Consider the following 17,513-nt stretch of genomic DNA (forward strand, 5'->3'; position numbering starts at 1 on the left):
AATGCATGGAAGGAATTCGAAGAGTTATGTTTCAAGCTGAATCAATTCCGCATGATAGAATACAAGGAAGTGAAATTTACCTAAGGGTTTGGCAGCCTCTCGAAGATAAGTACATACGTCTCCATACCGATCTGCAAGACTCTACTAAACCTGCTCATGACTCGTGAGACCTATGTAACGTAGAGCTCTGATACCACCTTGTCACGACCCAAAATCTCACCTGTCGTGATGGCACCTATCTCAATACTAGGCAAGCCAACAATCTCAATAAACCACCATATCATTTAAGTTTGAAACCATAATATTTAAATTCAGCAGAAGAAATCTCAAAAATACAGATATAAATACTCCAAAAACCCGGTGTCACTGAGTATAAAGCATCTAAATGAATACAAAGTCTGACTGATAAAAACACTGTCTGAAAGTATAGAACAGTACAATATCTGAAAGAAAGAGAGTCAAGGTCAACAGACTCCATGCAGCTACCTTGATAATCTCCAACTGATAGCATTCTGAGATTTAATAGTCGCTGTGTTCGAAAGCACCTAGATCTGCACACGGGGTGCAAAGTGTAGTATGAGTACAACCAACTCAATCAGTAACACGACTAGCCTCTGGGCTGAAAGTAGTGATGAGCTCTGCAGGTATAGTCCAATATAGAAATAACAGTACAGAAAGGTAGGCATGCTTTCAAGTTCAACAGTTAAACTCGGTACAAGTAATATAGATCAATACAGCATGATATGAGGAATATGACATCTCAGTGAAAAACCTCGTCTACTCACGATCACTAATTATTCGGTCACTCTGTACTGTTTATGGCCAATCTAGACCAGGTATATTCCATACAGTGTATATATACATATCGACTGACTGTCAGTCACTCAATACCGTATAAGCCCAATCCAGCCCTAGGAAATTCATCCCTAAATGTAAATGATACGGACAAGATCCATGTCCAGGGAAATTCATCACAATATAAATAAGTAAGGCAAGTCCATCCCGAATATATAATCATCCACGCTCATTGGGGGTGTGTACAGACTCCAGAGGGGCTCCTTCAGCCCAAGCGTGATATAAAGACGATATGGCCTACTGCAGGAGGGCAATCCAGATCCATATAATAATAAAGCCTGTAAGGCCTTTTGCAGGCGGGGCAGCCCCGATCTATATTATAATAAAGCATATAAGGCCTGCTGCAGGCGGGCAACCCCGTTCCATATAATAATAATATATATAACGCCAATATGGCCTGCAGTAGGCAAGCAACCTCGATACCATAAAAATCCTCATAATGGATGAACATGACTGAGTATGAAATGTACATTTTAAAACAATTAAATTCAACAGCAACACGACCCTGTGGGTCCCAATATATCGGCACATAGCCCAATCATGATCTTTAATATTAGTCTCAACTCAATTTTTCCTAACATGTGGAAAACGTTCAGATAATAACATGATTATTTAATTCTTACAACTTCACAGAATTTATTCAAGTCACAATTTAAATGGTGCACATCCACACGCTCGTCAACTATCATGTGTGTCATCTCCAAACAATTTATATAACTCCAAATTCGGGGATTCATATCCTCAGAACCAACTTTAGAAGTGTTACTTACCTCAAGTCGTGCCTTTACTCCGCTATGCCTTTGCCTCGCGAATCGGTCTCCAAACGCCTCGAATCTAGTCATAATTAATTTGATTCATTCGATACAAATTATTGGAATTAATTCCATTGGAAAATGCTAATTCTCCAACAAAATCCAAAATTTAAATCATAAATCACCCTTGGGGCCTACATCTCGGAACCCGACAAAAGTTACAAAATCTGAAAGTCCATTCAACCACGAGTCTAACCATACCAATTTTACCAAATTCCGACATCAACTCAACCCTCAAATCTTCAAATCTTATTTTCAAATCACTAGGTCCAAATCCCCGATTTACACCTCAAAAGCATGTAATCTAATCGAATTATTCGATGATAATTCAATATTAAGAAGTAGGAATAATCATAAGGGACTTACCTCAAGTTTTCCCGTGAATTATTGCCATTGTTTTAAAAGGCGTTTCTGGGGCGAGCCCTAGGGCGATGGCGTGGGGCGAAAGTCTCAAGAGGCGTACGCCCAGCAATTTGGGGCGTACGCCCGGGTGTTCGAGGCACGTGTTTTTAGTGAGGAGTAAGCCCCAGAGACTTTTTCAAATTAAAACAAAATTTGTTGAATTAGTCCTTCATATAGTACCCAAATTCTCAAAAGTCAGTTTGGTAATTACTCAAAAGGTTTAAAAAGGAACTCAAAACTATTAAATTTAAAAGTCAAGACCTTTTTTATTGATATAAGCCCTAATTCATGATTTTCCCAATTTTTTATCTTGTCCGCTAGTCTGCAAGTATCTCCCAAAAGCAACCAATATTTAATTTTTTTTACAAATACAAAGAGAACTACATTCTTCTTCATAGCAGCAAATTCAAAGTTCAAATTGCAGGTTAATCATCCTTTTTGTTCCTCCATATAGAAAACTTTATTCTTTTAGACTCAAATTACTTGTGCTTGTAAGTAGCGTATAATAGATTATTTTGATTAGTTTTTTGTGGGGATGGAGCACACATATATATAATTTTCTTCAATTTTTATGAAATTTTACCTATTTATAAATATTTACGGTCATTATATTATTTTATAAAATATTAAAAATTAAATACGTATGGGGCTTACGCTCCGTGCCTCGGGGCTTACGCCCCGCTGAGGCATATGTAAAATGCCTCGCCTTACGCCCACGCCTTTTAAAACACTGATTATCGCTCAAAAATCGCTTTAACTCATTTTGGAAATGTCCAAAATGACAAAAATTCTCGGACCCTTTTATTTTTGTTCTGACCAGGGATTTTTGCACCTGCGACCAGCTTAGCCGCACCTGCGATCTCGCGGGTGCGAGATTTTCCTTCGTTCCTGCGGTTGCCATTGCACCTGTGGAAAAATTTTTGATTCTGCGGAATCGCTTCAGCAAAAATTAGTCTGCTTCTGCGGACTCTGGTGCCTCCCTTCACTTCGCATCTGCGGTGTTTGGCTCGCAGATGCGGAGGTAGTCACACACCTGCGATGCAGCCCAGGCCAACCCATTTTTCTGCTTCTGCACAACTCCAACCGCACCTGCGGTAAAGCACCTACAACCATTTCATCGTAGGTGTGATTGCACCAGAAGGCCAAAATTTCCAGCTTTTCCTTAAGTCCAAATTTGCTCCATTTAACCATCTGAAACTCACCCGAGACCCCCGGGACCTCAACCAAATATACCATCAAGTCCTAAAATATGATACGAACTTAGTCGAAACCTCAAATCACATCACACAATGCTAAAAACACGAATCACACATAGATTCAAGTCTAATGAACTTTGAAACTTCCAATTTCTACAAACAACGCCGGAACCAATAAAATCACGTCCGATTGACCTCATATTTTGCACACAAGTCATAAATGACATAACGAACCTATTCCAATTTCCAGAATCGGATTCTGACCCCGATATCAAAAGGTCAACCCCCCGGTCAAACTTTCCAAAATTCAACTTTCGCCATTTTAAGCTTAATTCCACTATAGACTTCCAAATCATAATCTGGACATGCTCCTAAGTCCAAAATCACCCAACAGAGCTAACAGAACCATCAAAAATTAAATTCGGGATCATTTACATATAAATCAATAGCTGGTAAGCTTTTCCAACTTAAGTTTTCAATTATGAGACTAAGTGTCTCAATTCGCTCTGAAATTCTTCCAGACCCGAACCAACTAACTCGGTAAGTTATAAGACAACTGTAAAGCATAAATTGAACAGTAAATGGAAAAATAGGGTTGTAATACTCAAAATGACTGACCGGGTCATTGCAAATGTGCATCGATTACAGGAAGTTGAACAAAGTTACAATCAAGAATAAGTATCCTTTGCCATGTATTGATGATTTATTTGACCAGCTTCAATGAGTGAGGGTGTTCTCCAAAATTGATTTGAGATCTGGGTATCACCTTTTAAAAATTCGGGATTCAGATATTCTAAAAACGGTATTCATGGCTCTTTATGGCCACTGTAAATTTCTCCTGATGTCTTTTGGGCTGATATCTTGATTCATTTGTCGTAGTATTAATTGATGATCTCCTGGTGTACCCACGTAGCCAGGAGGAGCATGCACAACACTTGGGTATTGTATTGTAGATGCTGAGAGATGAGAGATTGTATGCCAAATTCTCTATGTGTAAATTCTGGCTTAGTTCGGTGGCATTCTTGGGGCACATAGTGTCCAATGAAGGAATTAAGGTGGATCCTAAGAAAATAGAAGCAACTCAGAGTTGGCCCAATCCATCTTCAGCTACTGAGATTCTGAGTTTTTCCTGGCTTAGCCGGTTATTATCGTCGCTTTGTGGAGGGTTTCTCTTCTATTGCATTGCCTTTGACTAAATTGACCTAGAAAGGTGATCTGTTCAGGTGGTCGGATGAGTGTGAAGAGAGCTTTTAGAGGCTCAAGACAGCTTTGACTACAACCCCAGAATTAGTGTTGCCTACAGGTTCAGGATCCTATACTGGATATTCTGATACATCGCGTATTGGTCTCGGCACAGTGCTAATGCAAGACGGTAGGGTGATTGCCTATGTATCCAGATAGTTAAAGGTACATGAGAAGAACTATCCATTCCATGACCTTGAGTTAGCAACTATTGTTCATGCCTTGAAGATTTGGTGGCATTATTTGTATGGTGTCCACTGTGAGGTTTATACCGATCACCAGAGTCTACAACATCTGTTTAAATAGAAGGATCTTAATTTGCAGCAGCGGAGATGGTTGGAGTTGCTTAAGGATTATCATATCACCATTCTCTATCATCCCGGAAAGGCCAATGTGGTGGACGATGCCTTGAGTCGTAAAGCGGAGAGTTTGGGCAGCTTAGCATAGTTACCGGTAGCAGAGAGGCCTTTAGCCTTGGATGTTCAGTCCTTGGCCAACCAGTTCGTCAGATTGGATATTTCTGAGCTGAGCCGAGTTTTGGCTTATGTGGTTTCTCAATCTTCTCTTTATGATTGTATCAGAGAACGTCAGTATAATGACCCATATCTGCTTGTCCTTAAGGACACGGTTCTGCACGGTGATGCCAAGGAAGTCACTATTGGGGATGATGACGTATTACAGATGTAGGGCAGGCTATGTGTGCCTAATGTAGATGGTTTGCGTGAGTTGATTCTCCAGGAGGCTCACAGTCCGCGGTACTCCATTCATCCAGGTGCCGCGAAGATGTATCAGGATTGAAGGCAACACTATTGGTGGAGGCGAATGAAGAAAGATATAGTTAGGTTTATAGCTCGGTATTTAAATTGTCAACAGGTAAAGTACGAGCATCATAGACGGGCAGATTGCTTCAGAGACTTGAAATTCTGGAGTGGAAGTGGGAGTGTATTACCATGGACTTCGTAGTTGAGCTCCCACGGACTTTGAGGAAGTTTGATGTTGTTTGGGTGATTATAGATTGGTTGACCAAGTCCACACATTTTATTCCAGTTGTTACTAATTATTCTTCGGAGCGGTTGGCTGAGATTTATATCCGCGAGGTTATTCTCCTACACGGTGTGCCAGTGTCCATCATTTCAGATCGGGGCACGCAGTTTACATCACAGTTTTGGAGAGCAGTGCAACGGGAATTGGGCACACAGGTTCAGTTGAGTACAACATTTCACCCTCAGATGGACGGACAGTCCGAGCGCACTATTCATATATTGGAAGAAATTATACGCGCTTGTGTTATAGATTTTGGGGGTTCTTAGGATTAGTTTCTGCCACTCGCGGAGTTTGCTTACAATAATAGCTACCAATCGAGCATTCAGATGGCTTCGTATGAGGCTTTATATGGGAGACGGTGTCTGTCTCCGGTGGGTTGGTTTGAGCTGGGTGAGACTAGGCTATTGGGTACTGACTTGGTTTAGGATGCTTTGGAGAAAGTTAAATTGATACAGGAGCGTCTTCACACGGCGCAACCTAGACAGAATATTTATGCCAACAGGAAGGTCCGTGATGTTGCTTACATGGTTGGGGAGAAGGTTCTGCTTAAGGTTTCACCCATGAAGGGTGTGTTGAGGTTCGGGAAGAAGGGAAATTTGAGCCCTCGGTATATTGGGCCTTTTGAAATACTTAAGAAGATTGGAGAGGTGTCTTATAAACTTGCTTTGCCACCTAGTCAATCGGGTGTTCATCCAGTGTTTCATGTATCCATGCTCCAGAAGTATGTCAGGGATCTGTCTCATATTTTGTATTTCAGTACAGTGCAATTGGACAGTAATTTGACTTATGATGTGGAGTCGGTGACTATTTTAGAAGGGCAGGTTCGAAAGCTGATATCAAAGAACATAGCGTCAATGAATGTACAATGGAGAGGCCAGCCAGTCAGAGAACCTACTTGGGAGATTGAGCGAGAGATGCAGAACAAATATCCACACCTATTTGAGACTCCAAGTATGATTCTAAACCCGTTCGAGGACGAACGTTTGTTTTAGGGGGGGAGAATGTAATGACCCGGCCGGTCGTTTTGAATATTATAACCTTGTTCACCCATTTACTGCTCAATTTATGCTTTATAATTGTTTTATGATTTACCGGGTTAGTTGGTTCGGGTCCGGAAGGATTTCGGAGTGAAATGAGACACTTAGTCTCATAATTGAAAACTTAAGTTGGAAAAGTTGATCGGATGTTGACTTATGTGTAAATGACCTTGGAATTGAATTCTGATGATTCCAATAGCTCCGTATGGTGATTTTGGACTTAGGAACGTGCCCGGAAAATTATTTGGAGGTCCATAGTGGAATTAGGCTTGAAATGGCGAAAGTTGAATTTTTGGGAAGTTTGACCGGTGGTTGACTTTTTGATATCGGGGTCGGAATCCGATTCTGAAAATTTGAATAGGTCCGTTATGTCATTATGCCTTGTGTGCAAACTTAGAGGTCAATCGGACATGATTTGATAGGTTCCGGTGTCGTTTGTAGAAATTGGAAGATTCAAAGTTCATTAGGCTTGAATTGGGGTATAATTCGTGGTTTTAGAGTTGTTTGACGTGATTTAAAGGCTCGACTAAGTTCGTATGATGTTTTAGTTCCGAGGGTCTCGGGTGAGTTTCTGATGGTTAACGAATCAAATTTGGACTTAGAACAATTGAAACTTGCTGCTGCCTACTGATGCAATCACACCTGTGGAAATTGGCCCGTAGGTGCGAGCTCGCGGAAGCGAGCTTGGCAAGCGCAGGTGCGAGGGAATTTCCGCACCTGTGTGATCGCAGATGTGGATGGATGGGCACAGAAGAGCAAGCTCCGCAGAAGCGGACTGAGCCTCACAAATGCGACCCCGCAGAAGCGGCTTTGAAGATGCAGAAGAGGAGGCAGTGGAGGCCTTGGCAAACCGCATAAGCCGCTAAGTGAGTCGCATTTGCGGAACCCCTAGACAATATACATTTCGAAGGGGTTCCGAGTTTTGCCATTTTTTGGACTTTCAAGCACGATTTTTAGGGAGATATTCAGAGAGAATTGACGAGAAACTTGAGGTAAGTCACTTGTAATCATTTCTACTCCATAATATTGAAGTATCATCGAATAATCTGACTAGATTATGTGTTTTTGAGGTGTAAATCGGGAATTTGGACCTAGGGATTTGGAAATAAGATTTGATGATTTGGAGGTCGAGTTGATGTCGGAATTTGGTAAAATTTATATGGTTAGACTCGTGGTTGAATGGGCATTCATATTTTGTAACTTTTGTCAGGTTCTAAGACATGGGCCCCACGGGAGATGTTTGAGTTAAATTTTGAATTTTGTTGGAAAATTAGTATTTTCATATGGAATTAATTGCAATAAATCGTATTGACTGAATCAAATTAATTATGACTAGATTCGAGGCTTTCGTAGACCAATTCATGAGGCAAGGGCGTAGCGGAGTAAGAAATTACACAGTTTGAGGTAAGTAACACTTCTAAACTTGGTTCTGAGGGTATAAATTCTCGAATTTGGTATTATATAAATTGTTTGGAGGTGACGCATATGATAGTTGACGAGCGTGTGGATGCACACCATAGAAATTGTGCCTTGAATAAATTCTGTGAAGTTGTAAAATTTAAGAACCATGTTATTATTCGCATATTCTCCACGTGTTAGGAGATTGAACTGAGATTCGTATTAAAGATCATGATTAGGCTATGTGCCGATAATTTGAGGCCCACAGGGTCGTGTTGCTGTTGAATTCAATTGTTTTAAAAATGTATATTTCATACTCAGTCATGTTAATCCATTGTGAGTATATTTATGGGATCGGGGATAATATATATATATATATATATATATGGAACGAGGCTGCCCACCTGCAGCATGCCTTATAGGATTTATTATTATATGGATAGGAGTTGCCCGCCTGCAGCAGGACATATCAGCTTTATATCACGCTTGGGTTGAAGGAGCACCTCCGGAGTCTGTACACACCCCTAGTGAGCGTAAATGACTATATATTTGGGATGGACTTCCCAAGGCATGGACTTTCCTTACTTATTTATATTGTGATGAATTTTCCCCGGACATGGATCTTGTCCGTATCATTTACATTTGGGGATAAATTACCCAGGGATGGATTGGCCTTATACAGTACTGAGTGACTGATTGTAAGTCGATGTGTATATATATGGGATGGAATATCCATGGGCTGGATTGTCCATAAACAGTACTGAGTGACAGAATGATTAGTGACCAGTATTACATGAGGTCTTTCCACTGAGATGTCATATTCCTCATATCAAACAGTATTGATCTATTTTTCACTTGTACTGAGTTTAACTGTTGAACTTAAAAGCATGCCTACATTTCTGTACCATTATTTATACTGGACTGTACCTGCGGAGCTCATCACTACTTTCAGCCCAGAGGTTAGTCTTATTACTTATTGAGTTGGTTGTACTCATACTACACTCTGCACCTCGTGTGCAGATCTAGGTGCTTTCGGACACGACGACCGTAAGATCTGAGAGTGCTATCAGTTGGAGACTATCAAGGTAGCTGCCTCGAGTCCACTGACCTTGACTCTCTTTCTTTTAGTTATTGTATTGTTTTATACTTTCAGACAATGTTTTGTGTGTCAGACTTTGTATTTATATTAGATGTTCATGTACTCAGTGACACCGGATTTTGGGAGTGTTTATATCTGTATTTGTGAGATTTCTTCCGCTGAATTTAAATATTATGTTGTTCAAACTTAAAAGATATGGTGGTTTATTGAGATTGTCGGCTTGCCTAGTATTGGGATAGGCGCCATCAAGATAGGTGAGATTTTGGGTCATGGCACTTTTGGTGAGGTCGAAACCAAAAGAATAATTGGAGAAATGATAATATTAGTACTCTTTTTTATAGTGTAATCAAAAAGATTAATTTGTTACTGTCCATTAATTGCAATTACTAAATTATAATGACTTCTTTGTTGTTACTGTTACACTGTCTCGTTTCATCTTATTGTGCCGAGGGTCATTTAGAAACAACTTCTCTACTCCTTAGAAGTAGGGGTAAAGTCTGTGTACACACTACCCTCCCCAGACCTCACTTGTGAGATTTCACTGAGTTGTTATTGTTGCACTAAATTATAATGACTGTTTTTTTGATATTTTGATGTCTTTACAGTGGAAAAGAAAAAAATATTGTTTATAACTTGTCGTACTTCAATCTCTAAATCTTAAATTTTAGAGGTAAAATGAGATGTTGGTCCCAATTTTTATTACTTATTTGCACTTTCGTCCTTCTATTGTCCAATCTTACCTATTTATCATTCGCTATTATTGCATATTGTTGAGTAAAAACTACAACAAATACAACTTCCAAGTTCCAAATACTAACAACTCTGTAAAACCACAATTGATTATAATTATTTTGCATCACTTAATGTAAATAAGATAAAACATTGTTACAAGTATATCAAAACTAATAAACAATAGAGAAAAACGTAATATTGCAAATCATAAGGAAAGTTATGATAACATCCATATCTGGAAGCTTCAGCTGTGAAGATGAATGGGGAAGAAGACAAGAGGAGTTTAGAGAGAAATTCTGAGAGAAGTGAAGAACTTCCATTATTTTCTTCTGAAAAATAAAATGTATCTGTACAAGAGCTATTTGTACACTAAGACCTATAGTAGAGTTAACCGCCTTTCTACAGTATTAACATCCTAACTAACTAACTGACTATACAAATAATAAAGCTTAATATAACAGTATTCTATAGCCACAACTTGCACTAGCTCACTACTCTTCTATACTCCCCCTCAAGATGATGGCTTGAACAAGTTCTTTAGCCCAAGATTCCCCAGTAGGTAATCATGTTGCACCTTACCCAAGCTTTTAGTTAACAGATCAGCTAGTTGCTCTTTGGTAGGTACATACTCAGTTCTCATAACTTCTTGTAGGATTTTTTCCCTCACAAAATGACAGTCTATGTCTATGTGTTTAGTCCTCTCGTGAAAGATTGGATTGGCAGCAATCGGAATAGCTACCTTGCTGTCACATAAGAGATCAACAGGTAGTTTTAGCTTCACACCAAGTTCTTCAAACAACCCTATCAACCAAGTCACTTCAGCTGCACATGTAGCCATGCTTCTGAATTCAGCTTATGCTGAGCTCCTGGAGATAGCCTGTTTCTTAGACTTCCATGATACAAGGACACTCCCAAACTTGACTAAGTAGCTAGTGACTGATCTTCTTATTTGTAGGAAAGCTCCCCAATCTGAGTCACAATAGGTTGTAAGTTTGTTTGTATTGTTAGCAGGCATAAACAGGCCAAGTCCAAGTTCAGCTTTGATGTACCTCACCACTCTGAGAGTAACTTTCATGTGTGACACCTTTGGACAATGCACGAATTGACTGAGAACTTGCACTGTAAAGGATAGGTCAGGTTTGGTCATGGTGAGATATAATAGTCTTCCAACTAACCTCTGAAAGCTACTAGGATCCCTGAATATCTCATCCTCAGCATTTGTTTTCATCCAGCTGTCATACTCTGTTGAAGTTTGTTTCTGATTCATTTCAAGCGGGGTTCCAACAGGTTTTGCTCCACCTAGGCCAGATTCAGAGATTAATTCCATGCCATACATCCTCTGATTCATCCTTATGCCTTCCTTAGACCTTGCAAATTCAATCCCCAGGAAGAACTTCAACTCACCAAGATCTTTTATCTTGAACCTGGTCTGCAGATAATTTCTTATCTCATTTAGTTGATTGGGATTGGTACCAGTGATGAGTAAATCATCTACATACACTAGGACAACCACAATGTCATTATTTTTTCTTTTAGTGAACAGAGAATAGTCAAAGTGACTCTGCTTGAATCTCATCTTCACCAGGGCTTTAGTTAGTTTCATGTTCCACTGTCTTAGGGCCTGCTTAAGTCCATACAGTGATTTGTGCAATTTGCAGACATTCTCTATCTCCCCTTGTCTGCCAAAACATTCAGGAATATGTACACTTCCTCAAGGAGATCACTACTGATGAATGCATTGTGGACATCCATTTGGTAGATCAACCAGCGCTTAGAGGTAGCCAAAGCAATGATGGACCTAATAGTCACCATCTTAGCCACAGGGGAGAAGGTCTTAGTGTAATCTAGACCTTCTCTCTGGCTGTATCCTTTGGCCACTAGCCTGGCTCTATATTTAACCTTGAATATCCACTTGCATCCAATGGGACTCTTGCTAGGTGGGAAGTCTACAATAGAGCAAGTGTTATTATCTTCAAGTGCTACAACTTCCTGCTTCATTGCCTGCACCCATTGAGGATCAGAAACAGCCTCTCTGAAGGTCTTAGGTTCAGATACATCTAAGTGAAGAGCCACCATGTGCTTATAAGATGGCTTCAGGTGTGAGTAAGTAACACAAGAAGAAATAGGATATGCACAAGAGTTGCCCACTAGTTTAGTGACATAATCTTGTAGCCACACTGGTGGTTTGCTTAGTCTGCTAGATCTTCTGAGCTCCATAGAGTTGGATGGTTCAGGTAAAGGACTAACATCTGTAGGTGAATATGAGATGATTTCTACATGAGCTTGTTCAGGAACCTGAGGAGATGATGAAACCTCCCCCTCAGTTGAATCATTTATAGGACTAGGCTGATTTGTGAGAGTTTGAGACATCTCTACAATAGATTCAGCTGATGGTAGCAGGTCCAAAACTAGAAATATAGGAGTACCTATAGAGTTTAGATGTTTGAAGAGAAAGATATCCTCTTTGAACACCACATTTCTACTTACTAAGAGAGTCTTGTTTTGTAGATCATATAGTTTGTATCCCTTTTCTGTAAAAGAATATCCCAGGATGGCTTTAGAAGAAAACTTATCCATGCACTTAGGGACATCTGCATAGCAGAGATAGCCAAATACTTTTAGGTGACTCTGAGAGGGAGCATGCAAATAAAGCATCTCAAATGGGGATTTAAAGTTGATGACTCTTGATGGTAGCCTGTTCAGTAGATAGACAGCAGTGTTAACACATTCACCCTAAATCTAAGAGGGATGCCTGCTTGGAACCTCAATGCTCTGGCTATTTCAAGGATAGTTCTGTGTTTCCTTTCTGCTACTCCATTCTGCTGGGGAGTATACACACATGTACTTTGATGTTAAATCCCATATATAGATAGGAATTCCTTGAAGTCAGTGCTGAAGAACTCACTCCCATTGTCTATTCTGAGTATCTTAACAGAAGCACTGAAAATGTTTTTAATCTTAGCAAAAAATTCCCTAAGAACTACTATAGTATCAGACTTTGAGTGGAGGAGAAATATCCAAGTGAACCTAGTGTAGTCATCTACTATATTAACAAAAAATCTTTTGCCATCATAGGTAGGAACTCTGTAGGGTTCCCAAATATTACAATGTAGTAAATCAAAAACAGAGGTAGACACAATATTACTCAGCTAAAAAGGCAACTTTGTTTGTTTTGCAAGAGGACAAACAATACAATGTTGATGCGTATCAGATTTCAAATGTCTAAGAAACTCATGCTTCTTTATTACTTCTAATGGTGCATGACCTAGTCTCTTATGCCATAGGCTACTAGAATCTGATATAGCAGACATGTAAGCATGACTAGTCTTATACATAGAAACTGTGCTGGTGTTATTATTCACCTGTTGTCTAGAATCCTCATATGAGGTCTTCACTTGCTTCTCCTGCAACACATATAGTCCATGTTTCTCCCTACCAATCCCCTTCACCTGTCCATTGAAGAGGTCCTGGAATATGCAGAAGTCAAGAAAGAACATTACCAAGCATTTCAGTTCTTTAGTGAGTTTGGATACTGAGAGAAGATTGAACTTAAACTCGGGTATGTACAACACATTAGATATGTCTTGGTTCTTAAACACAAAGGCCAATCCTCTGTGTGTAGCTGATACTACACCTCCTATAGGTAGATGCACATTGCTTCTATCTGGTTTTGGTACTAATCTGTATGCCTTTAGCATTTATAAGCTAGAGGCCATATGGTTGGATGCACCTGTATCCAAAATCCATTCTCTATCACTATAGATAGACATAAGATCTGTTTCTGTACCTGCAGTTGTTGACTTGGTTGAGGATCCTTCATCTGATCCCATGTTGAGCATTTGAATGATTTGTTGATACTGCTCTGGTGTGAAGAAGGCAGCATGAACTTGTTGCCGAGATGCTGGTGATGCCATAGAGGTGAAACCTCCCCTAATAGGTGGTTGTTTCCCACGTTTTCCAACACTTTTGGCTGCACCATTAACTCCACATGCTGTATCTCCTGTAAGAGGTGTCATCCAACCATCTTGATTTGCATAGGAGTTACCAGTTCCAGTTGCTCCTGCTCTCCTTTTGGACTTGACATCTGGTGGATATCCAACTAGCTTATAGAAGTTTTCCTTAGTATGGCCCCTCATATGACAGTACTCATACGCATGTATATTTCTTTTTGGTCCAGGTTTGAAATTGGTGCCAGCATAGTTTCCTCCCTTATTGCTGACCAAGGCGGTGCTTTCTATTGACTCAGTAACCTGTGAGACTTGTGTGAAATTAGCAAGGTTTCTTTGGCTCTCTTTATCTATGATCATGGAGTATGCCTTGTTTACAGATAGTGTGGGATACATCATTGTGATATGACTCCCTTCTTGGCTGTAAGACTCATTTAAACATGTTAGGAACTGCATTAATCTTTGGTACTCAAAGTGCTATAGATACTTCCTTGCCTCAGGACAGGGGCAACTAGGACATGACATTATAGCATCAAACTCATCCCAAAGGTCTCTGAGTTTAGAGATGTAGTCTGTAACCGTCATTGTTCCTTGAGTAAGAGAGTGAATCTCTTTATGCAGATTTTGCACCCTATCACCATTCACTTTATCAAACCTTTCTTTCAAATTCTCCCATACTTTATGTACATTTGAAGCATACACTAAACTGCTTAACAATCCTGGTCTTATAGCATTCATGATCCAGGACAACACTATAGCATTTACCTTTTCCCATTGATCATGTAATTACGGCTCAAACCTAGACTTAGGGAATCTACCATCAGCAAAACCTAGTTTGCTTTTACCTAACAATACAATTCTCATAGATCTACTCCAAATGGCATAGTTCTCAGATCCAGTTAACTGAAGAGAGATTAAGGAGCTACCTGGAGTGTCAGTTGGTTATAGGTTAGATGATGGTAATGATCAATTGTAGGGAATACATTTCCACGAATATGAACAACTGTATCGTCAGAAGTTCCTGTGGTTGGTCCGACTGGTATGGTACTGATTTCCTCGCCAATTGCCATGGAAATTGTAGATAAGCTTAGAGATATTGCACAATTGCTCTGATTTGCAGAGAATTAGTTCAAATTACAAAACCCTAGTTTTGAACCCAACGCAAGTACAGATGATTTAATTCCAAAGTTGAGGGGAATTGAAAGTATTCAGTGGCCGTAGACTCGCGACGCTGGCTCTGATACCATGATAACATCCATAGCTGGAAGCTTCAGTTGTGAGGATGAATGGGGAAGAAAACGAGAGGAGTTTAGAGAGAGAAATTCTAAGAGAAGTGAAGAACTTCCATTATTTTCTTCTTAAAAATGAAATGTATTTATATAAGAGCTATTTATACACTAACAGCTACAGTAGAGCTAACCGCCTTTCTACAGTGTTAACATCCTAACTAGCTAACTGACTATACAAATAATACAACTTAATATAACAGTATTCTATAGCCACAGCTTGCACTAGCTCACTACTCTTCTACAAGTTATTGTTACGAAATTAAAGGAGTATGGTAATCATGTATTTGCAGTTCAAACTGATGTTTTTCTTTACTTTTCAAAAAACAAAGTTACATACGTTAATTCCCAGCACCTACTCGATATTTAGTAAAACCGAATAATGTAAAATAGAGATATTTATTCTTTGGTTTTGTATTGAGATAATTGGTTTAATTTTTAGTCCTGCTTTCCGAAAAAGATGCATCATGGGTTTTAAACCAATAGTTTTTGACGTAAAAGAATGAATTAAGAATGGAAAATATTGCGGCAGAATATAATAGGTTTGTTATTTTGTACTTTAAAAAATCAAAATTATGAACAAAATGAAAGTCAGAATTGCACGTAACAAACAAGAGATTTAGTTTTTTCGTTTATTATAAATGTTATTTTAGTTATGTGACCTTTTGTTGGTAATCTGTGTTCAAAATCAGAAAATCAAAGATGGAAAAAATATTAGTTCAATAAACAAAACATAAAATAATTTTGAGTCCATAAGTTGCTTGTGTTTATTTAAGGAATCTAATCCCCTCACTGTTGCCCAAGGTTATAGATTAATTCCTCCCAAGATAGAAGGAAATAACTATTCTGTGATAGCGGCACTACAAAACACAGATCTTCAGCCAACTCAGAAAATGAAGCAAATCATACTTGACACTTATATTTAATTAAAAAATAATGCAACAATGTAGAAAAGAGGGGATAAGTTTTCAGATTTTCCATATTTTAAAAATGAGGCTAAGCCTCTGAATTTATAGACAATGAAAGGGTGAGATAAAGAGGTGCAATTCAAAAGGTACCTCTTCCATTTCCCATTCACAAAACCTAACAATCCCCCACATGAATGAGGAATGGTAATATGTTTAAAAAAACATGCAAAAACCTTGTGTGATTCGCAAGTAAGGGTTCATCGCATCTACATAAGTAGGTTTCCCTTTGAACTTTCCGTAGTGAACATATGTCGGATATACTCGGTCAATTGGTAGATTTGATATCTTTGAACCATCGAGCTTTGGTATATACCTAGACAATTATGAGTCACACATCAATCCTTAACCGTTTTTGGTTCTCATTGTTGTGTTCGTTTCAGCCATGAATACCACATGGTTAATAAGTGCATAGAGAACCGTCCTTATAAAATTTTCCTTGAAGCGGCTTACACTCCACACTTACATAGGTGATTCCTAAACGTGTTATCCCATAGATACACTATTTGATATATCCTGTATCAAACTTAAAAATCATTAAAAAGCCTTAACGCTTTATCCTTGTTACTTGACATTGTCTTTATCATGTGAATGGACCAAGTTTTATTTGACAATGTTGAACCGTCACTAATGACTTTATTTGATCTCCTTGAACCTAAATCTTGGGATCTAAAGTCTTCTAGGTAGAGTTACCGCCACATTGACTTGTCCTCGGCCATAGTCTCATTCCCCTCTATGATTTCTCAACTACCTCTCTAGTTAGGCCTTTTGTAAGTGGACCCGATACATTATCGCTTGACTTTGTGTAGTCAATTGTGATAATTCCCCTAGAGAGTAGTTGCCTAACGGCTTTATGTCCTCATCGTATATGACGGCATTTTTTGTTATACATAATATTCTCAACCCTTCCTATTATTACTTGACTGTCGCAATATATGCATATAGGTACCAAAGGTTTTGGCCAAAATAGAATATCTTCCAAGAAATTTTGGAGCTTCTTCACCGGCCTTGTGTAAAGCTATAAACTCAAACTCCATTGTAGAGCGGGCGATGCATGTCTGTTTGGACGACCTCCAAGACACTGCTCCTCCACCAATGATAAAAATGTATCCACTTGTGGATTTTGTTTCTGTTGATCCGGTGATTCAATTTGCATCACTATATATCTCAATAACCGTGGGATAATGATTGTAATGCAATACATAGTCTTGGGTATATTTTAGATTCCCCAAAACTTGTTTCATTCTCATCTAGTGAGTTTGGTCGGGATTGCTTGTGTAACGACTTAGTTTACTTACTGCACAAGCTATATCAGGTCGTGGATAATTCATGATGTACATTAAACTCCTCAACAATCGAGCATAATCCAATTGTGTATGCTTTGTCCTTTGTTCTTTGCAAGTGCAAGATTCATATCAATTGGAGTCTTTATAACTTTAAAATCTAAGTGCTTGAACTATTCGATCACTGTTTTAATGTAATGAGATTGCGACAATGC

At 39.1% G+C, this 17,513-nt stretch overlaps 1 protein-coding gene across 1 annotated transcript; it reads right to left on the reverse strand.

Moving 5' to 3' along the window:
* Nucleotides 1-10,670: 10,670 nt before the first annotated feature.
* LOC108944652 (uncharacterized mitochondrial protein AtMg00810-like) lies at nt 10,671-11,420 on the reverse strand. The gene has a single exon (XM_018769881.1). It carries the CDS (start codon nt 11,418-11,420, stop codon nt 10,671-10,673), a length of 750 nt encoding a protein of 249 aa, XP_018625397.1.
* Between the last annotated feature and the right edge of the window lie 6,093 nt (nt 11,421-17,513).

This window comes from Nicotiana tomentosiformis, chromosome 3 (genome assembly GCF_000390325.3).
Source record: "Nicotiana tomentosiformis chromosome 3, ASM39032v3, whole genome shotgun sequence".
Classification (NCBI taxonomy): domain Eukaryota; kingdom Viridiplantae; phylum Streptophyta; class Magnoliopsida; order Solanales; family Solanaceae; genus Nicotiana; species Nicotiana tomentosiformis.